The 22,858-nt window shown below is 37.3% G+C and overlaps 2 protein-coding genes across 2 annotated transcripts in view; one reads left to right on the top strand and one right to left on the bottom strand.

Moving 5' to 3' along the window:
- LOC105225696 (furin-like protease 2) overlaps positions 1-22,858 on the top strand; it is a 725,052-nt gene that overhangs the window by 219,309 nt on the left and 482,885 nt on the right. The window lies entirely within an intron of this gene.
- LOC105225694 (uncharacterized) lies at positions 7,256-8,227 on the bottom strand. Its single transcript, XM_049455581.1, has 2 exons — positions 7,965-8,227; positions 7,256-7,896 (listed from the first exon to the last, which is right to left on the bottom strand). The coding sequence occupies exons 1-2, from the start codon at positions 8,044-8,046 to the stop codon at positions 7,355-7,357; spliced, it is 624 nt and encodes a 207-aa protein (XP_049311538.1). The 5' UTR covers positions 8,047-8,227; the 3' UTR covers positions 7,256-7,354.

The following is a 22,858-nucleotide window of genomic DNA, read 5'->3' as shown; positions in this document are numbered from 1 at the left end:
CTTGTTTGGAATGTTTGGCTCAAATCGATACGGGATAAATGGAGTCCAAACTTTTCCAAAAATCAATTGGTGACTATTGAAATACTTTCAGTTATGTAAATGCACATTTTCAATGTTTGTTCATTAAGAAAAATACTTCTTCAAACAAAATATTAAAAAAAAATAATACTTTTTCGAAGTTTCAACTGGATATAGTCCCTTGATAAGACTTTTCAGTGATAACTTCTAGCTTAAGACAGCACACAGCATATTCTAGGCTAGCAGATTGGCCTTTAGTATTATATCCGAAAGTTCTTTCTTCAAAGTCTTCTCATCATTGGCAACAAAAGCAAATCTGTCACAAGAAGGCAATCATATCGCATTATAGTATACACTCAAGTTTTTGTCACTTTTACGCTTCATTGAAATAACTTCTTACTTGTTCATATATTAAGCTCCGCATATGAATTCCACTTAAGTCTTTAGTGAAGCAAGGAAACATTTCGTGCTCACATCATTCTACTAAGCATATCGGAAAAATCAAACAATAACAGAAGTTTTGCGCACCCTCAAGGCCTTGGCACCGACTACCAATCACGCGGAAAATCTGCATGTCAATGCTGAGCTGAAACAATTACGCGCTCCCCAATTTGTGGCGAAATACTCGCATTGCAAGCAACGCGCTTATCAAGAAATCAACAACACGTTCAATGGAAACGATGGAGCGAGTGCTTTTGTTTTCGCTGCAGGAGCAGCAGCAACAACAAACACACAAACAACAACCACAACAGCGGCAACACAACACACCTTCCCTCAGGAAGCATATATTGAAGCAATTGAAGCGGAAGACAGCAGCAGTGATGAACAGCGCGCAGCTTGTGAAGAGAGCAAGGAAGGAGGAAGAAAGAGGGGAGCTTCGAATTTGAGTAGCCTGAAGGCAGCAGGAACGCTTGACGTAAGATTGAATGCATTGCCGGATGAGAAGGAAGTGAAAAACATAAAACATAAATATATTGTGCAGAGTTCGCACAGACAACAATAACAACAACAACAATGACAATAGGAACAACTGGAAGCACATTGTTGATGAGGCAGTTGCAAGAACAACGACGCACTCACAAGTATACACATATTGACAGCCTGACAGTTCGGTTGACTTACTGGCTTCCATCATACGCATGCATACAGCAGCAACAACAACAAGCGCTCATCATCAACAGCGGAGTGGTGAGAAGTGAAAACAAGCACGCCATAAAAACAAAGTCCAACGGAAGATAAGCGTGGCAGCACGACGGTGTGTGTGTGTGTGTGTATTGTTGGGGAAACAAGTTGGCCGAAGGGCGAATAGTGCAAGAGGATGCTGAAACTTACAACAGGAAAATTATATATCTTTCTGCGACGAAGGAAACATGCAAGCCGGCGCAAAGCGGGAAAAAATAACGACGAAAACGAATCAACATTTCGGCTGCTATGACTTCGCATCAGGGCAAATAGAGTAAAAATCAGGGAATGTGGAACGCTGTACTAGCTGTTGGCACACGTCTGGGAACAGGGTGGTGATTTAAGTATTTTAGAGTTAGAAGTTTGAAGGAAGGAATGATCATTTTCATTCAAACTTTCCATATGGGAGATTAGGTAAATATCCAACGCAGAAATAAGAGAGGGATTTTAGCGGATTTCTGGGACTGTGGACTCTACTAGGTAACCAACGAAATCGTATTTGCAATTTAGTGGTTTCTTCAATCAAATATAACAATAGGAGCTCCCGTACCCCACTCACATCGCAGTGAGGACCTCTGTTGTTATCTTGCTTGCTCGCAATGAACCTACGGAACTTTTGATCTAGAGTAGAACGTAGAACATTGGCTTGCATCTAGCAAAGAACTATCTCTTGTCACAATCGTAAGAGTTCTTACTAAACGTTGTCAAAATCTGGTGGGTATGGGCATCAGCTGGACTGACGGACGTTTAGATGTTAGCGGTATGAGCTACAATAGTCGAAATGCCGAACAGTTAGGGTCGTTTGTGCGCAGGTTAAGTGGCGAAGCCGTTTAACTGAGAATTAAGGTTGCTTCTTGTGTGAATGGTGTGTGTTTGTAATGTGCGCCTGGGGTCCAACCCCTGGTCACCAGTCCAGAGCAGTATGGAAGCTCAACTAGTAGTAGTTTCGGCTACGATGTCTGTCCGGAGACTTAATTCTGGTACTCTTGGATTTCGCTCCAACCTGCTCATGCGGACTGGTCCATTGGGGAGTATCGTGATGGTTGTGGTTAAAACCCGAATGCGGCAATAATTGACACTTTATCATTTGAATGTGGAGTTGCGTTGGAACCGGTTGCCGGACCCAGAGTAAGGCAGAGGTTTTAGGTAGGACTCGAATCCTACCAAGGTGGTTAGTGTGTCCATTCCACTCTGCGAATTGATACTGCAAATGCCTGACATGAGTAGATACCCACGTTGAACACACGTTCACGTGACGTTGAATGCTGTAAGGTTGAAAATCTAGTCAAAGGCAAATATTCATAGGTTGTATGGCCAAGTTGATGTGCAAATATTAAACACTTTCTACGCCAGTGTTCAGCGGAAGCTAACATTGGCCGCCTCAACAAACTTGTGCTTGACTCAAAGCGCTTTGTCAGTTTATGAGGGTTTTAAAATCAATTTTATAGCAGTTCTATGTAATACAATGGACCGGCGTTATAAGCTGTCGAAGTCAGATATCTATTAGATCGACCATTTAACCGAACGCAACCTTATTCGAATATATTAAAACACAAGCTTTGTTCAACGAACTGCCAAAAGACTGTTGACGCAAATTATAAAACCAAGAATATGTATAAATATAAAAGCTAAAATTCTTCTCCACTTAAGAAGTTTCACATAAGAACCTTCCAAATAGCTAGATTAAATTATCTTTGTATTTCTGAGAGAAAGATTATGCGGATTGCTCTAATGGAGTCTCGCTTTCTGCTGGTGTGACCTATGTCCATGTAGCTTTCAGATCGTACTGTTTCTAGTTTATGGTTACCAATTTTCAAAATGACTCAGGCTCAATTGAATTAAGCTATTTCGTGATTAACTTTGTTTGAGTTCTCAGCCTCACTAGAAACTGTGAAGCTGACGAACCTGCAAATCAGTGCCTACTTCGTAAGCTGGGAATATGTTGGAGCTCACTGGAGTGCCTTTTAACATTGGCTGGGGACCATCTCGTAGATAAAAAATAGGCAGAAAAACTATACGGGTAGAATAGGAGACTACAAATCTTGCCGCATGGTAAGAGAGGAAGAGATAGTGAAACGTGTCAACAATCCAAGTGAAAAATTAGTTTAGAAAAGAACTAAAATCACTACAATAAATATAAAAACTATTACTATTATTCCTTTTGCACCACCCTGTATGGGATGTACCCATGCACCCGTATAGTTGCTTCCTTTTGAATTGAGTGCACATCCTTACACAAATAAATCTCTTGCTGCAGTCATGTCTCGAAATTTAGGGAACAACCTACTTTTGGGAGCTCCCAATAAAGCGGCGCTCGTTATTGTCTTTTGCTACCAAAATCCAATATTCACATGCACATGTACTTACATACACATACGCACACACACACACACTTACGGTTGTTGTGTTGGTATAATATTTTTGATTGCAGGCAACAGAGAGTGTTGCACTCTCAAACAAGTGAAATTACTTGCGATGACGTGATGATGAAATTTTTGATCGTCGAAAGCATTGGCTTAATTTTTGTTAAAAAATTTTAGATTTTTTAATCCAATTTTCGGTTGATAAACTTAATGGAATTAATTTAAATTAAAAATTAGTTTTTACTTCAGTTATGAGTTATATTCTTTGAGTTTATATTTTTGCTGCCCTCTCAAAACTTTTCGTATTTTTTTAATTTTGAATTTTAGGTAATTTTTGAAGAGTCGTAAAAAATTAACTTTATATTTTCTTTTTTTAATAGTTTTATTTACTAGCATTACAATAATACATAAAATCAAAAAAATAGAAAAGGTAAATATTTTAAAAATTATCAGTTGATTAAATAGGGCGTCTCAAAGAATATGCACGTCACTATATCCACGATTTCAACCATCCAATTTGGAAAGCAATCTAAAACTGAGTCTACAAAAGAGGCTCTCCAAAAAGTTCAGGAAAATCAATAATGTAGAACCTGAGAAATCCTGCGTACCGTTTAAAAAAAAACAGCGTGAACCCGAAGCAGTTTGAATACCGGGTCAGCAAAATACCAAATATTCGAAAATAATTTGAATTTTGAAAAAACATCTTTTAGACATTTTAAAAAGTTATTAAACGTGAATCGCTACGCGTATTAAAGACTATTCCGAAAATTGGCACAAGTGTCGAGTATAAGCGGGATTGTTCGGATAGATTTTAGACTTCACATATCGTTACAGAAAAAAGTCGACCGCCCAAAAACGCTCACCGAAGCGTTCTCTCAATAATTATAACTTTTGGCTCGAAAACGTCGGTCTCCTTGGAACTTTTCAAGAGCCCATAAAGCGAAGCGATGTCACTTGAGAAGGTCAAGCGGCTTCAGTTCTTGCAAAAACTGTATTTTGTACGCTTTCAATTTTAGATCTCGTCGTAAAACGCGCAAAGTCGTTCCAGTCGTCAGTCTAAGCTACTGTGAAAGGCACTGAATCGACTCTCCACAGTCTTCGTGTACCATACACTCTTAGCTAAGGTTGCTATATTTTCTTCACTACGTGCAGGACGTTATCTATTCCGTCGAACATAATCCGGTAAAGAGTATTGGGTCTCAAGATGGGTGATGGCGGTGCGAATAGTACGCTTAGTAGACCGATTATGTTGACCACAAATTGAGCGAAACGCGCGAAACCCATTCATTATAGAACGTGAATTTCACTTACACTCGCGCGAGTGTTTAAAATGAAAAAGGGTTATTTGGTTAAAAGGTAAAATTTATTTAAAATTATCGTTTGTTTATAGTGCAATGGTTTGCGAAAATATCTCGCATGTATATAGTAGGTAGAAGCGTTGGATCGCTGTAGGCGTAGACGGAACGATGATGAAGCAAAAAGTGGGAAATCCGTGGCGCAGTGTAGAATCGAAAATATGAAGCGATCGTTGATGCGCGGCTTGTATAGATCATGACAAGTGCGGCACAGTGTCGAAAAGCAAGTCCAAAAAAGGATGTTGACGTGCGAAATGTTAAAACCGAATGTGTCCGCTTTCCCTTTTACCAATCCTTTTAGTTGAGTGGGTTGATTGATGTAGAGGTGTGGTGAGTTGTGTTAAGTGGTAATGTATTAATATGGTGTCATCAGATGGTGAATTGAGCTGTTTTTGATTAGTGTGCGCCAGTTGTCCCGGATAGAGTGGGGACAGGCTGAACTCATTTAAACAAAGTTGAATGTTTGTAAACGTTGTTCAGAGGTAAGTTTTTGCATGATGTAATAAAAAATACTAAAAAAAATAATTGAATATATTACATCTACTTCGATCACCCGTTATTAGCGCTATGATTTTTTTCACAGAGCTCGGATCGCTGCAAAATGTTAAACAATGCGTTGGTTCGAAATATCAAAAATTATTGGCTATTAAAAATGCTGACTGAATGAGGAAGACAACAAGTAATCTCGAAAAAAAGCCAGACTTCAACAGCTAATTTCACTGATTGTCAGCAACAGATGTTACACAAAATTAAATAACAATTTAAGATATTCCCAACCAGCAGCCACAAACCGAACTTTAGAGTGTGCCATATTCTATTGGAATTAAATATTAGCAGGCATAGTACAAATGCGTAAATAATCTTGCAGCTTGTATCTGCTACTAAGAACCCTCTGAACTAAGAACAGCCTCGACGCAAGCAAGCAATTATCAAAGTAGCAGGCGCTTTAAATACGCATTAGGAAATTAAATTTCCATTAGAAAAATTTGCATTCAATGATATTTGGGACAGATGTGGTGAGTGGGTGAGCATGAGAGCGGCAGTGGGGTGCAGAGAATCACCGCAAATGTGACAGACAGTGTTCCAGCAGCTGTGTTTAAATATAGATTTGCTTATATGTAAAGTTTACATGAAATGCGGGTAGCTTGTAGGCGACGCCCTGTGTGTGTGGTGAACTGTGGTGAATATTATTGAAATGAATGAAATGGATTGATATATTATTCAATGCAAATCCAAAGGCTGTTGCTGCAACAATTTTGCACAAAATCTCTACCAACACGCTTCTCAGTTGCCGCACAGTTTGTTGTTGTCTTGCGCAGGAAATGACCTTCAGCTCGTGTGCAATGTAGACGCTTCTGTGTAATGTAAATGTAGTGGTTTATTGCTTTTGTTGCAACTTGCAGGATTTATGCTATATATCTACTGCTGTCTATGTAAGTGTGAATAACTGGAAATTAGGATGACAAGTCAAGGCACTTAAGCGATTTATAATAGCTTTGTCATTGCCATTGACACATACAAGGCAAGAGGACGCACCCACACAACAGATGCTTGGGTAGAAGCTGCATTATGTCGTCAATGTGAACTCAGCCACCTTGTATACGTGCATATAACTACTAACTAGAGTAGTCCGATAGATCCGAGAGCGATTTTTGCTCAACATAGTCTCCTCTTAGCGCGATACAGTCGATCCAATGACGCTGCCACTTCGTTAACCCGAGTAAAAAAGTCCATTTTTGAAGGCTCTGGAAAACTCTAAGTATGCGTCACATTTTTCGCCAATTGGGACCAACTTTTCTGCAGTTCGGCAGCGAGCCGGCTTAAGTACCCGCCACAATAGATCACGGTAAGCATTTTCTTCTCTTCCAGGTAGTCGATCTAGATCCCACTGAAAACGAGTTCCAAAGATCTGTTACCTTCACATTGCCGGCTACTATTAGCCACCGTCGTTTTCTTCGAAATAGGTTCTGCAGATCCTTGATGTAGGTTCTCTAGGTGAAGTTCCCCGTTTCAACTATTTCTTGGTTTCTCGTGTGTTCCAAGGGTTCAAGTTTTGGACGACGGTCACAAAATGTGGAAGAAACGCCTTCAAATTGCGCCTAAAGAGCATCGCCCACGGCTGTGTAATGAATTCGCGTTTCCGCTCGTTGTTTGGAGTAGGGAAGCGCGGCTCCCATCGTACTGACAACCTACTCATGCCTAATACAAGTAAGTGTAAGTCCTCGCAGGATAATTCCATTTTCTGCACATAAATGTCAAACACAAGTGTTTACTTTGACAGTTCGTTTGACAGCTGGCGACTTTTCTAAGAATTTATATGCCTCCCAAAAGTTCACCTTATATTTCCATGTTTCCTTTATTGCATAATTATAATTTTATTTAAACAGTTAAATTTATTTGAATAGTACTATGGTTTCAGATCTGCTTCAAAATACCTCAACCTTTGCCACCAAATCGATACGAGTTACCTATCCTTCTATTAGAAAGTTGACTTTGCATATAGTGATATGGCACACTATCCGATTCATCAGATTGCACAGCGCCACCATTATTGTCGGAAACTTCGGAGTTTTCAGAGCTTTTCTGATTCGCGTCATTCATCAAGTTCTCTAAATTATCTAAATCCTTTTGTCCAGGTTCTTTAAGTATCGTGGTGATACCCTGACCTAGATGACTTTGCATATAGTGATATGACACTCTATCCGATTCATCAGATTCATCAGATTGCACAGCGCCACCATTATTGTCGGAAACTACAGGGTTTTCAGGGCTTTTTTGATTCGCAGCATTCATCAAGTTCTCTAAATTATCGAAATCCTTTTGTGCAGGTTCTTTAAGTATCGTGGTGATACCTTGACCTATACCAGCGGTTTTGTCGCGAATTTCGCCGACAAGCTTCAATGGATGCAGTCTGCCGAAGACGGCTGGAATTGCGGTATCTTCAGCATTGTTGTTTGGGTTGTCGGCACAAGAAAAATCTTAAAGGTAATTATAATTACAATATGTAAATTAAATATGCATGTGAACTAAGTATGGTAATACTCACCAATACAAAAGATGACTATAAAGCTGAAAATAGCAAGCGCTTGCCTTCGACGACATTGAAAATGTTCGGATTGACGCAGCATTTCAAAGACTCGGTCTGGTTGCAACTGCCGTGCTGCAACTGTCGTTCTAAATTAACTGTACTATCATTTTGAATTCCATTTATTGCTACCACTGTGACTAATACCCCATTATTCTGCAACGAATCGAATATGGATATTTTGCTTCGGTTTTTATAACACCGACATTGATGAGGTAGAGCAGATGGAATGCGATCGCTTTGACAATTGAAACGAATCAACTGAGGCTGCTATTCTTTGATAATTACAAATAGATTTTTAATATTATACAGGGTTCCTGTGTAGGTATATTATAATGTATATTATTTGTATTAGCTAATCCTCGTTTGCAGGAGGTGTATATAACAACTCCATCCGTTTGGTTCGTGAAAGTGTTCTGAAATATGTGAAACCCTCTTAGCGGTATCTCATGGTTGTCTTTATGAAACAAACCGTGGAATATGGGATAGGCAGTAGATTTTACTTGATCTGTCAAGCAATGAGGTGTTAATCTAATCATTGAAGTTGACTTCCTAAGCTCTTCCAAATATGATAGCTAAAGCTATCGATGCAATATCGATTATATGAAAATTAGCAAAGGTAACAATTTTTGATATTTATTTGCAGGTACATTCAAAAAGCTCCAAATTTCTGACATCTTCATCATTATTGGTTAGAAGTCTCGGAAACCTATGCTTGTTATAGTTTTGACCTATATCATACCTACAAATAACGAAAGTTATAGATTTCACATGAGATCTGTGTTTTAAATTTGAAAATTAATCGATATCTTTTTTGGTAACTCAAGCTCTTTTCGATCATTTTGGACCAATTATGAAAAATTTGTAAACGATAAACGGTCAATAATGAATTAAAAATATATCGATTGTTATATTTTTTTGATAAGATTCGATAGTGAATTGAAAATATATCGATAGTTAGGTTTTTTTTCGATAAGATTCGATATTAAATTGAAACTATATCGATAGTTCTATTTTTTCGATAAGATTCGATAATGCGTTGAAAATATATCGATAGTTCTATAATATCAGCCAATTTCTACGATTGAAAAAGTTGGGCTTTTATATTTAATTATCAATATCTCCACATATTCTTTTCTCTCTCTATCCGTCTACCGAACTCGGCTAGCATCTTCCAAGCGGAATTACTAAGTATAAAGAAGGCCTGCGAAGCCCTATTGAAAAACTTCAAGAGTTTACATAAAGCAGCAATATACACTGATAGCCAGCCAGCGCTCTTGATCTTGTCGTCGCCCATGACAAATTCCGGCAGAGTCCTTAATTGTAAGATAGCACTGAGCTCACAAAGGGACAAGCTCCGCCTAGACTTGATCTGGGTTCCCGGCCACAGAAACAATTTCGTCAACGAAAAATCAGACGAGATGGCAAAGGCAGGAGCTTTCCGAAAGGAATCCGTGGCAGAGCTAATACCAAGTCGCGAGGATCGATCAAAGGAGAGATCAATATACAATTTCAATAAGTTGCAAACAACAGATGAAAAAACAAAATGCAATATAACTAAACAGTTATGGCCAACTTCTTCTTCTTCTTTACTGGCGTAGACACCGCTTACGCGATTATAGCCGAGTCAACAACAGCGCGCCAATCGTTTCTTCTCTTCGCTACGTGGCGCCAATTGGATATTCCAAGCGAGGCCAGAACTTTTCTCTCGAAAACTCGCAACGTCGACTCATCGGTTGTTGTCATCGTCCAAGCCTCTGCACCATATAGCAGGACGGGAATTATGAGCGACTTATAGAGTTTGGTTTTTGTTCGTCGAGAGAGGACTTTACTTTTCAATTGCCTACTCAGTCCGAAGTAGTACCTGTTGGCAAGAGTAATCCTGCGTTGGATTTCTAGGCTGACATTGTTGGTGGTGTTAATGCTGGTTCCTAAATAGACGAAATTATCTACAACTTCAAAGTTATGACTGTCAACAGTGACGTGAGTGCCAAGTCGCGAGTGCGACGACTGTTTGTTTGATGACAGGAGATATTTCGTCTTGCCCTCGTTCACTGCCAGACCCATTTGCGTTTCTTCCTTGTTCAGTCTGGAGAAAGCAGAACTAACGGCGCGGGTGTTGAGACCGATGATATCAATATCATCGGCATACGCCAGCAGCTGTACACTCTTATAAAAGATTGTACCTGCTCGATTCAGTTCTGCAGCTCTAATAATTTTCTCCATCAGCAGATTGAAAAAGTCGCACGATAGGGTGTCGCCTTGTCTGAAACCTCGTTTGGTATCGAACGGCTCGGAGTGGTTCTTCCCGATCCTGACGGAGCTTTTTGTGCCGCTCAAATTGCAGCTTCTCGACGTCGAACCTTCCTTGTGTTTGTTGGCGTGCGTTTTTTGCTGCACAGAGGCGGGTGCGAATCTTGGCTGCAACAAGGTAGTGGTCCGAGTCGATGTTAGAACCTCGGAGCGCACGCACATCTAAAACACTGGAGACGTGTCTTCCGTCTATCACAACATGGAGGATGGAGTCATGTGTAGAAGTTCACGCAAGTGAGGAAAGTTCTCTGATCAATGAAAAAGCAAACACAGCCTCGGACCCCCCTTTTGATGACGACCATGGCAAACGAAATAAGGACTATGATTTGAGGGCATGCACCTGGAATGTCCGGTCCCTTAATTGGGAAGGTGCCGCTACCAAGCTGGTAGATGTCCTCGTAAAGATAAAGGCTGACATCACCGCCGTCCAAGAAATGCGATGGACGGGACAAGGACAGTTATGGCCAACATATGACAAAAAAAGAACTAACAACTTATTAAGTCCAGGAAGAGTATCTACAGACTAACGACTACCATAACAGGGCACTGGCCATTCAGAGAACATGCGTTCAAAATGAGTATACCTTACTAGTAGGGAATAAGGAAACAATTTTCCACTTTCTCTGTGAATGCCTAGCCCCATCGCAGATTCGACACAAAATACTTGGAATCCATCAAGTATAAAACCTTGAATGGATGTCTACAAAAAGCATATCGGACATTAGTACCTGCATCAGAACCAAAAAATGGCTTGAAAGAGAAGGTGAAAAGTGATAGCAAATATAAAAAGGTCTACGACTAGTGCATCAAAATGGCATAGTCACTGCTAATTGAACCCGAAAGACCACAGGGCTGCACTTCTACCCACCTACCTACCTCTACATATATTTTCTTTAAGTTGTATTTCGTCTATTACCAATAACTATATAAAGGGCCAAACAGTAAACTAGAAATGTTTCTAACAATGCCAAGTTTTTCCTAAAGGGTACTCCTTTCTACATATAACATACCTTATGGTTTTTCCACAAAAGTAGTAATAATAGTAATTCCCAAGCCTCTTTTTGTACTTACAAAAAATTACAAGTTATTTAAAAGCTATAAATAATGCAGTGCTGTCACCTCAAGTGCCAAATACTACAGCAAGTACATTCGTCACTTTAATTAGACCCTCAATGATGAGCGCAATTGTCTTGTCGATCATAAATGTGCGAAAAGTAACACTTCGTTTAATTAATATGCAGTTTGAAGTAATTGTTTCTGGATATTCAACTTTTTTTTAACGACTGTCGATGGAATGATTTATTTCCTCAACCATTTCTTATGAATTTTACTATACCAAGCCTCGAGTTGCGGTTTGAAGGTAATATTAGAGATCGTAGAGCAAAAAGTATATTTGCGGGTTTCTATATGAATTCTAGATCTTTTCTCTCTCTACCAGAGTATTTGTTCTTAATGCTTGGAGCCAGTTCGATAAAAAAAGGTTTTATAATATCGAAAGTAGGAATTTCAAGATTCTCGGGCCTTTCTGTTTCGCGTAAACCAGGATAATTAATGCTTGAGCTCATTTTTCCCTCTGTCATAATTAAGCAAAGCATATGTTTGATTTTTGGAGAAAAAGATGTTTTTTGGAAAATAATTTCATTTAAATATTTTAACCCGTACATAAAATCTACAATAATTATATTTTAGTAATAATATTCTTCCAAACAACCCCCGAAATGGTCCCATTACTATTCGAATATTTTCTAAGACACTATCCTAAACAAAAACAAGCCTCGTTGTAGCCTAAAAATAGCGCTGAACTAGTCCCAAACTGAATCTACTTTTCTATGGGATCCTTATAACTATATGGACAAGAACCGGATATATTAGTTTTGCCACGAAGTTTATAACAACCAAAAGAAAGCGGCGGAGACCCTATAAAGTATGTACATAATTGATCAGCGTGTCAAGCTGAGCCGATTTAGCTGTGTGTGTCCTTCTATCAGTCTGTCCATCTATCTGTCTGTATATTCAGTTTTGGAGATATTGATCTGAAACTTTGCATACATCCTTTCTTCTTTCAGAAGCTGCTCATTTTTCGGCAACGCCAAAGTGGAATCATTATAACATACAGCTACCATACAAACTAATCGGTTTAACCCGATTACTTGTATGGACAAATTTTTTTGTTGACAACGCTTCAAAGCCCAAAAGTCCGAAAAAAATATTTTCTTGTTTCTTTCTTTTTATTTACTTTTATAACTGATGAAATAAATTCGAATCAACAAGCACGAAAATGAATTCATTTTAAATTTTTTTTGTAATGTCTTTATTCTCGTGTTTCAACTCAGATGCTTTCCTGCCTTATGGGGTTACATGGGTTTATGAGTTTCAAAACATCGATTGTTTTAATGTCTTATTGAATTATACAACACCTCTAGAATTTTGTGCTGAAATTTTCAATTTGATCCGAGTAATAGTCTCGGAGATACAGCCTTGAGAACTTGTACGCTTGAGGCTAGCTAGGCTAAGTGCGTCGTCTTAAAGAGCGTTTTTCTGAAAACTGTGTTTTTGAAGTCAATTGGCAAGATTTCTCGAGAACTATTCAGCCGAACTTCATGAATTTTTACACAGGTCTTTGAGATACTATTCTTAAAGACTTGAACGATGATTTTTTTCGATTACAACTATTTGAAAAAATTGTTGCGAATATTTTACTGAAATTTTCATATTTTTGTAAAAATGTCTGCCGAAAATTCAATTTTCAGTTGTTTTTCCTTCGTCCAAGTTCTGCGTTAAGGTTTTAACAGAAGCACGTATTTTTCATTTTCGGTGATGCTGCAAGGAGTTATACTGCCTACGCGGGCGCATATTTTTTTCGAGGTGTCACTGGAAATGACGTCGCAATGGCCCAGCTTAAAATATTTTTTTCCAAAAATGACAGTATTTCTTTGTTAATAGTGTACGTTTGTAACAATAAAAAATTCTAATAATTTTTTTTTTTTTATGAGAAAAAATTGTATGAAAAAATGCTGTTTTTTACTCGACGAAATCCGTGTAATCTCTTATGAAATCTCAAGCTTAATTGGATGGTCAGCACAAGACTTCAGACTTAAGACTTCTTTTCTGCTTTTAAGTAAAATTTTTAATCCTTAAGCAACAGACGACTTCTCTCGTATATCACTTCCTTGAGCTCCTTGAGTGAAAACATCTTAATACAATTTTGTAATAGAAAGCTCTACTTGTTATACAGAAATTATTCCCTTTTCCAAAACAACAAAAATTAGCAGTACAACTACAATTATTGCACTCTTGACACAGGCGAAGCGATCTTACACTTCTATGAAGACTTTGGAATAGTATTTTTTCCATTTTCAGTTATTTAGTTCCGTTTTCTTTCCGACTAAACATGTGAAATTTCCGCGAAAGTTTATTCAGAATATGCAATATTCAAATCTAATAGCGAACTGTATTCATTTGTTTATGTTTATGTGATCAGCGAGATGTCTTATCTGATTTAGCTAATTGAGGTGAGTGCAATGCAAATGCAAAGCACGCTTTCTGAAGTATCGCTGTGTGGTTATCTTCGAAGAGCGCAGAGACGTCACAATGCTAATTACACCGCACGTCGCCAAGCGAGCTATGTACCAACCAAGAAAATGCACATATGAGTATAACACTGTATTTGTTGGTGTTGTAAGAGGTTATCAAGTTGTACGAATTGCTTGCTATACTTACTGAAACTACACATGTTTATATATGTATATGTAAATTATATATTTATTTGCTTACCCGCTCATGTTCTTAGGAGTGACTATATTACTAGTATTAAGTACGTTACGTTTATTGCCGGATGCTAATTGATCTGTGAACACTTGTTATGGCAAATTAGCGTATTTTGCATTAGAACATACATATGTATGTAAATATTTTGAGTTTCTGTTTTTGAAATTTTTGGATTTTCCATTTTCATTGTAAATCACTGGGGAAACACAAATTTTACTATTTGAAAATAGAAAATAATAAATTTTCGATTGATGGCGTCACTTAACAACTAACCGTCTAGCCGAATATATTCACCAACTAATAATTCTAATTTAAATCTCACATTAATTACTTGCTTAATCAAAAGTCAGCTTCCTATCCATATTGTCTCTGAATTCTGTGAATTCACTTCACTTCACCTTTACACATCGCCACAGGTATTCCCGTTTGAAATTGAATAATATTTCCGATTCAATACTAATTTAATTACAATGCATACCTTAAGTACAATAATTACAACGCTAATCGTTGGTTTCCACAATTTAATTATATGCAAAAAATATTTATTATTTTTTAATTGTGCCTTTGGGGTTAAGTTTTGTAATTTAATATGCGGTAAAACTGAAAGTATGGAATTATTGCCACTAAAAACGAATTATGAAGCATTTGACATTTAATAGTATTTTGGTTATGTAGCTGAAAATGCCGTGATATTTTGAAGTATTTGTAATTTTTTTTTCGTTTCGAAGGTAATATACTTATTTTGGGGCAAATCACATTCGATGGATGAAGTTGTTTTTGAAACTAATTTTAGAAGTCATATATATATTTTTTTTAAAGAAAAAACACAGAAACTTCAAATTTAATTTTATTGTCATTAGATAGAATATTCCTTGGCATTTATTTTTTGAAGATTATCTCTTTCAAATGTCGGCTGCGGCTACGTCTCAGATGGTCCATCCAATGAATCCAATTATGAAAATTAGTCGAGCATTTCGAATGATAACTGGCGTATGACACCCATGATTTTTGCTTCAAGACCTTCGCATAGACTTTGGACTTCACATATTCCCACAGGAAATCGTCTCACGGTGGCCAATCAACCGGCCCCAAACATGAAATTAACTGCCCACCGAAGCGTTTTCTCAATAAATCCATTGAATGATGCGTGGTGTCCGAAGTGACGCCGTCTTATAGAACGCAAATGTCGCCAAGATGCCGAACTTCAATTTTACGAGTAGTTATGAAATACTCGGTTACCATGCCGATCGCCTTTGATGATTAGTCTTTGTCCTTAGCTAATATGGGTGAATGACTTCAAAGGCCTAAAATGGAGATTTCATACAGTATCACAGATGAAAATACTTCAAAGGCCTTTTCAAAAATGTATATAAAAATATACATAAGTCAAAACTTTTGAAGAAGTTATGTATATGTTTTCATAAGCATCCATATTTCATTATCCACCACTGTACGTTAAGCACATATAGGTATTTTTTCATATGAGGAAAGCAATTAAACACTCGTATTATTCAATTGTTTCATTATGTCGCTAGTGATATTGAAATTATACAGTTTTATGACTAGACAATTTTTCAATTACACCCACCACCAGATGGGATTACATAATAGGATTTTAAATTATAAGTACTTATTCAGAAGGTTGGGGTGTTAAACATTAAGCACGTCATGAACATGCACTTGTTGAAGGCTGAAACAATATTTGAGGGAGGAGATCACTAAGGGGGGAAAGTGTTGGCAAATACTAAACGAGGTTTGCTAAGATTTTTATTTTCAATTAATTATAATTAATATAATAATTACCGAATTTTTTAAATAAAGGGGTCAGTAGAGTAATCTGGCCTATTTTTTTTTGACATTTTTTTTCATAGACATTTTTTTTCTACGATAGCACTTTTTTTTTGTATGATCTTATACTCAAATGCGGTTCAAGATTAATCGATGTGCAAAGTTCGAAGGGCAATAAATTTAAGAAAGACAATGGTTAGCATTTTGTGGATATTTTAACCACGTATTCTGTTTTTTGTAGTGGGGATGAGTTTAGTGCAGGATGAGCAAGTGTAGTCAAAATCGAGCCAGTCGTTCTTGAGTTATAACTAGTCTAATAAACCCTCCTTTTTTACATATATGTATTTATTTTAAGTCCACCAACATTTTTTTCTTATTTTTTGAAATTGAATAGATCTTTTAATACTGCTTAAGACTTCTGACGTTTCCATTATATTTCTCATTTTTCCATTATTTTTTTCTTTTATTCACACTTTTGCAACTTAAGCTTCGGTGCTTTTTTGCGCGAAAACAATTATTTTTTTTGCCGAGAACACGAAACTGGTTTTCGTACTCAAAACGATTTGCTCAAACACGATTTTTGCTATTATATTTGTATGCCTAGTTATTGTGTATTTTTTTGTGTCTCCATATTCGTTAATTATTATCAATTTGTTTATGTAATCTTCTCGGATTTAAAAATATTACAATTTAAAGGCAATAAAATTAAACAGAAGATAATTTACAAGTATTAAGTGAAATGATTTTTAAGCGCCTACTGTTGTCTATTGATAGGCTTTTGTTAATCCGCTGAGTGCTAAAAACTCTTGCTCTGAATAATATTTATGGTAATGAAGTCAAAATAGACTACTGATTGGAATAAAACTATGCCAATGACCGACCGAGTTTCTATTTTTATACTCTTGCAACCTGTTGCTACAGAATATAGTAGTTTTGTTCATCTAACGGTTGTATGTATGACCTAAAACTAAGCGAGATACTGATTTCAACCAAATTTAGTATGTGACATTGCTCTGGCGTTTTTATAACTATTACAGTTGGAGAAATCGGAGGATAACCCCGCTCACGAGAGCATCATGGGAGCCGGTGTGAAAATTGGACGTTGGGCGACCGCAGGCGTTAGCTCTTTCTTACCTTTTGTTTTTATTTTTAATTTTTCTCCATAAAATTAAATACATTTTGCCTTTGATTTTATGCTTTCTTTATTTTCTTTAACTCCAATTTTTGTTATCGTTATATAACTAGATTTTTGATGGTGAATGCTCATATTCATCTACGAGTTATCCATATTTTGATAGATTTTTCGCAGAATTCGGTTTGTTTCTCTCCGCTTGTTGCTATTGTTTAGCGGCATAAAACATTATCCAATATTTTTGAAAAATACTTTCGAGTTGACAATTCTTTGGGACAAAAACCGGTTAAGGACCAGTTACGTAGATTCAAGGGCCACTTAACCAGTGGGTTCAGTTTAAGTCTTCTCTGTAGATATCAGAGCATCGAGAGAGGAAAGAATCACAAAGAGTTTTATCGGCTTCTCGACGTAGATACCTCCAAAAGTAATGCGACCTAAATTCGATATATCCTATCGAATGGCGCACATACTCAGAGACGACGTATACTGCACACTGAAGTCGCTATAGCTGTTGTGAAGTGGAGTATCGAAGAAGACCCGACTGAGTTCATCCGCTATCGCGTACAACAATTGGGCCGCACATTCCACTGAATGGGTCTAAATAGAGATGGTCGCCGATCTTGAATTTCAAGAGAAAGTTTTGCTAATCGATGAAGCTTACTTTGGTTGGTACGTTGATAAGCAAAGTTGTCGCATTTAGTGCTATGCTAATCCACAAGCGATTGTTGAGACGCCCTTACATTCTCAAAACTTAATTTTTGGTGGGCTCTATCAGCAGAAAGAATCATTAGTCGATAGTTTTTCAAAAATGAATCCAGGAATAATGTCCTAAGCAATGGATAATGCTATAAAGCCAGAATTAATGACCGTTTCAATTAAAAGACGACCTTTGGTTCCAATAAAATGGTCCTACATGCCATACAGCCAATGATATATTCAATTTATTGAAGGACATTTTCGACGAGAGTATCTCGAGTCGTGGGTCAGTTGTATGGTCTCCGATTTAACAATCTGTATTATTTTGTGTGGAGTTATGTAAAAGCGTTTGTCTACGCAGATAAATCGGAAACGATTGACGCCTTGGAAGAGAATATTGCTGCAAAAACTAGATTACAACTAGGTACAACTTTCACCACCCAGCTTGAATTTATTCGAGCCAGCCGGGGTGGTCACTTGTTCGAAACCATTTTTTAAATCATAATTGCAAAACCTTTTCTTTGTAATAAAGCTAAATTCGTGGCCATAACAATATATTATAACCCTTTTATTTTTTCTTCAAAACAAAGTGTCCAAAAGACAGCATTTTTATATCAACCATTTTAAAAATTTAAGTAATTTTAGTATTAGCAAAAGTTATATATTTTTGACGAAAGAGTCGAAAAACTACATGCAGCAAAGCAAATATTGAAACCTGTAGATATAACAAGTATTATGTTTTTAAATAATAGAACTTGAATTACTACGAATTAGGAGAATCGTATACATTTGGGGGATCACCTTAAAGTCTTCTGACGTGTATCTTGCTTTAATAACACTTTTATTCCAAGAAATGGAAATATTGAATATGATGTCTGCAGAAGAGTATACCCAATCGTAAATTTACATGCATTAAATTTTTTTAAGAATTTTCTTCATTTTTAGATTAATAACTATTTGTACATATATTTTATCTAATGTCAAATTGCGACTGTTATGTTAGAGACTGTTTTCTGCTAATTTTGGGTTGCTAAATCCGCAAATGATAATAAAAATGTCTTAACCCAAAGGATTTTTTGTGTTGTAATCAGGGATGTAGAGGTCAAACCACTACCGTCTAGTAAAAAGACAAAAATAGCTGTAGTACTGTATTGAAGTAAAGTTTTTGAATTCGTAATCGGGACACCCCAAATACCCCACATACATCTTAGCACATAGGTCCCAAATTTTTCCTGCTGATTTTTAGAGTAGTGCTACTATCTGTAGTCTTGATTGCATTTTTAGAGATGAATCTAAGGTTATTCAAATTTAATGCAGTTCATGGCGGTATAGTATATTGTTCATAAAGTATATGTTTATATTTTAAAACCCCCTCTTTTTTCCATACTATTTACTACCATTCCTTACCTACAACATGTTGGATTTCCAATAATCTTGGTAAAAAGAATTTTTCACTTAATAAAATCCCCAGTAGATCGAAATAAAAGTCATATAAAATAAAACACTAAAATAATTTAACAAAATTCTACCAAAGTTATGCGATTTTTTACGCTCCCGTTGTTTCGCCTAAATTATTTTGCTGACGTGCGAGCGTCACATCCAGTTAGTGCGGACAATCGAAGCAGTAGTTAGTAGCGCAGAGCAAAGAATAGAAGTTGTTAAAAGCGTATAAAAAATATATTGGAGAAAACAAGCAATAAGCTATAAAAAATTTACTATGTCGTATTTTGTATTTTGTGCGGCTTGTTTACAAATGTCCATTTAAGCGTAAATTATGTCTGCAATTTAATGGCGATTCGCTTAATGAAGAGATAAAAACAAAAGAATCTAGTTTCAAAAAAAAAAAAAAAAAAAATAATAATAAATAAAAAAATCAAAAAATGCTCCTAGAATTAAAAACGCTACTTAATGGAAGTCATCATTCATCGGTAATATGACGATGTTTTGTCTTCTGGTTCTGAGAATCAAATAGGTAACTAATTTCATAATTAATCATTTGAAATTTGTTTATTTTATTTGTTGACTTTGTTTTGGTTTTCCTACTTTTATTTGTGATTTAAAAAATCCTGGGTGGTCACTAGTTATGTACAAAATTTTAACCACATTTCCCTGTTTAGTATGGTATTGGTGTCTGAATCAAATCCAAAGAGAGAGAGAGAGCGAAATATAGATATATAAACTGTACGGTATGTACGAGAGATCTTTGTGTATGGTTTCAGATAAAAGTCTTTTAAATATATAGAAAATAATGTTTTTCGGTTCCGTTCCCAAGAGGGTAAGCTTTGAGTTTAATTTGATCGGGTTGTCTAGAGATAGATAATAACTGTTATAAAGTCAGCTTAAAGGATCACAATGAGAGTTCCCACAACAGCCGGTTCTACGCACCGGAATTGACTCGGATTTTATCCGGCCAAGAGCTGTTATTTTGGAGATGTAACACCGTTTAGATCGGTAAGTCTTAGTTTAACCTTGTTGCTAAAAGGCTCCACCTAAACTCCACCTCGGTCGGGTGTAATAGATGCAACGCATGAGCCATCTTAAGACCTGCTCTGGCCACTCCCAGTGTAGTGAACCTACGCTGCCAGCGCTCCACTGCGACCTTTTCCTCTACGGCTATGCAATTTGCACTTATTTCGCACACTGCGCCAGCACTCCACCCGAGTGGCCATCAGAGGACCTCCAGGCTCCATAGGAGCTCAAATAGGCAGCATGACTCCCATAACGATCAGTATAGTGCGACAATCGCCTCTGCAGGTTTTACAGCTGCAACAACCACCACCTACATGCCACTCCCAGGATCACCCACGGCCATCCGCGACAAACTTGGATTTTACAATTCAACTGCAACAGACTCCAGAGCAAGTTCGAGAATATACATAGTTGCATTTATGAACCGACTTTATATTTATTATAGGCGACTTTGGCGCGCACCACGAACTTTGGAATTTCTGATCGTAGGGAAATGGAGCTGGTCGGCTTCAAAGAATTTACCGAGGCACTTTCATAGTTTTACCCATCCTTACGGATGTAATCGTTGCCGAATATCAACTCCGCAAGGTGATCGCAGCAGCTATTGCTCACTTCTTCCCGACTGGAAGAATCGCGAGACTCCGGCCTATCCCTGTGATCTCCGAATAAAGAATCTCAATTTTGAGATCCGGTAAATGGTAAACAAATACAAGCGGATAAAATGAAAAGAGCACTTGAAGTCCTCTAACCTCTCCACCGATGGGTGTAAGCTTTGGATTACTGTCAAGGCTTTGTCATCAACAAGTTAAAATCGTCCAAATCCATTGTCCCTGATGGAACAAATATGATGATGATAAAGCAAGACGCACCGTGTCAAAAGTCATTGAAAACGATATAAAAAATCCATAAATTGGGCTTCGAACTGCTTCCGCATTCTTGAGATCTGGAACCAGTAACTATTTTCTATTCTCAGATGTCAAAAGAATGTTCACTGGGAACAAATTTTCATGAAATGAAGAGCTGATCGCTGAAACTGAGGCAAAAGACAAATCCCAGTACAAAAATTATATCGAAAAGTTGGAATGTCACTTAATAAGTGTAGCAATCCCAAATGAAACCACGTTAAGTCGTCTCCGTTGCTTACTCTTCCAGTACAAACTTGAAGTAAGATAAGCAAAACAGTCGAAATTAATTTTAATAAAATTACACAAAATTCTTATTGACTTATCGATAGAAGAGACCGTAGACACATGATCGGAACACTAACTGGTCACTGTTCGGTGGCAACACATGAGTTTGAGTTCAACTTTACATCAACCAGGGCGTTCGCCATGGACAGGATTAGGTGGTAATTACTTGGCGTTATGTTCGGGATATATAGTGGAAGCGATAAAACCTCCCATCCGAGCTCCAGTAGCTTCTGACGAGTCATCAACGAAGTGTGTGGTCTGGCTTTGGCCTGGTGAAACACTACACCCTTCCAGTTGGCTAATTCTGGACACTTCTGGTCGATCGCCTGCTTCAAGCGGTCCAGTTGTTCGCCGTAGATGGTAGAATTAAGCGTCTGGCCATATGAGAGCAGCTTATAGTGGATGATACCCTTCCAAATCCACCAAACAAATAGCAAAACCTTCCTGGCCATCAATCCCGGCTTGGCCACTGTTTTTGACGATTCACCGGCCTTCGACCACGACCGTTTTGGCTTGATATGTCATTCATCGCCAGTCACCATCCGCTTCAAAAATGGGTCGAGTTCGTTCCATTTCAGCAGCATATCGCAGGCTTCGGTTCGGTCTAGAAGGTTTTTTTTATGTCAAATCATGCGGCACCTGAACATCAAGCTTCTTTGTATATCCAGCCTTCTGCAGATGGTTTCAAATGGTTTTGTGACTAACTCTTCATTTTCTGGTCGATGTCACGAGGTGCCACATGCCGGTATAACTGGATGTTTTCCATGATTTGATCGGTATTCGTCGTCACAGTTATTTGGGCTTGAGAGTGGTTCGATAGTAGTCCACATTATAGGCACATTGTTATAAGTTACTAGTCGAAAATGGTAAAAAAAATTGACCAAAATTTTTAGAAACGAAATGAGTATGCTAAAATTTTTCAAACAATAGATTTTTTTATAGAAATGATAGAAATCATGTTTATTAATTTATTAAATCCTAACACAAGTTCCACCTACATCAGCTATGGATTTGATAGATATACTCGCAATGCGTTCGCGAAACCACGAAACAAAGCTTTAAGAACGTGACTGTCTGCCAGAAAAAATATTTAATATTCTTAGGAAAAAAGTGAAAATAATCAAAAATATTTAATGCCTTCATTTTGATTTAAATTACACAAGTTGAATAGCTGGGAAATCCATTAATTTAGAAATTACGAATAAGCATTCAAATCATATCGATGTCTCAATAAGCTTTTATAACAAAGTGATTTGTCAAAATTTTAATACTTTTTGGCGAACACGTTCATTGTCGTAAACGTATGTGGAACTACTTATAAGTGGGTATGTACCTACATCTATACCAATGACGATGATTAATCAAAAGCACTACGTCACTGATAGCAGCAACAATAGCAAAAGGTGAGCTGGTAAAACCGGCTGAACAATATTTTCTAGGCACGCAACAAAGTGGCGAGAATATTTTGCATTCACACATGATCGCTAATAAAACATATA

Source organism: Bactrocera dorsalis, chromosome 4 (genome assembly GCF_023373825.1).
Source record: "Bactrocera dorsalis isolate Fly_Bdor chromosome 4, ASM2337382v1, whole genome shotgun sequence".
Classification (NCBI taxonomy): Eukaryota; Metazoa; Arthropoda; class Insecta; order Diptera; family Tephritidae; genus Bactrocera; species Bactrocera dorsalis.
The sequence above is the reverse complement of the archived record's forward strand: the minus strand, read 5'-3'. Positions and strand labels throughout refer to the sequence as shown.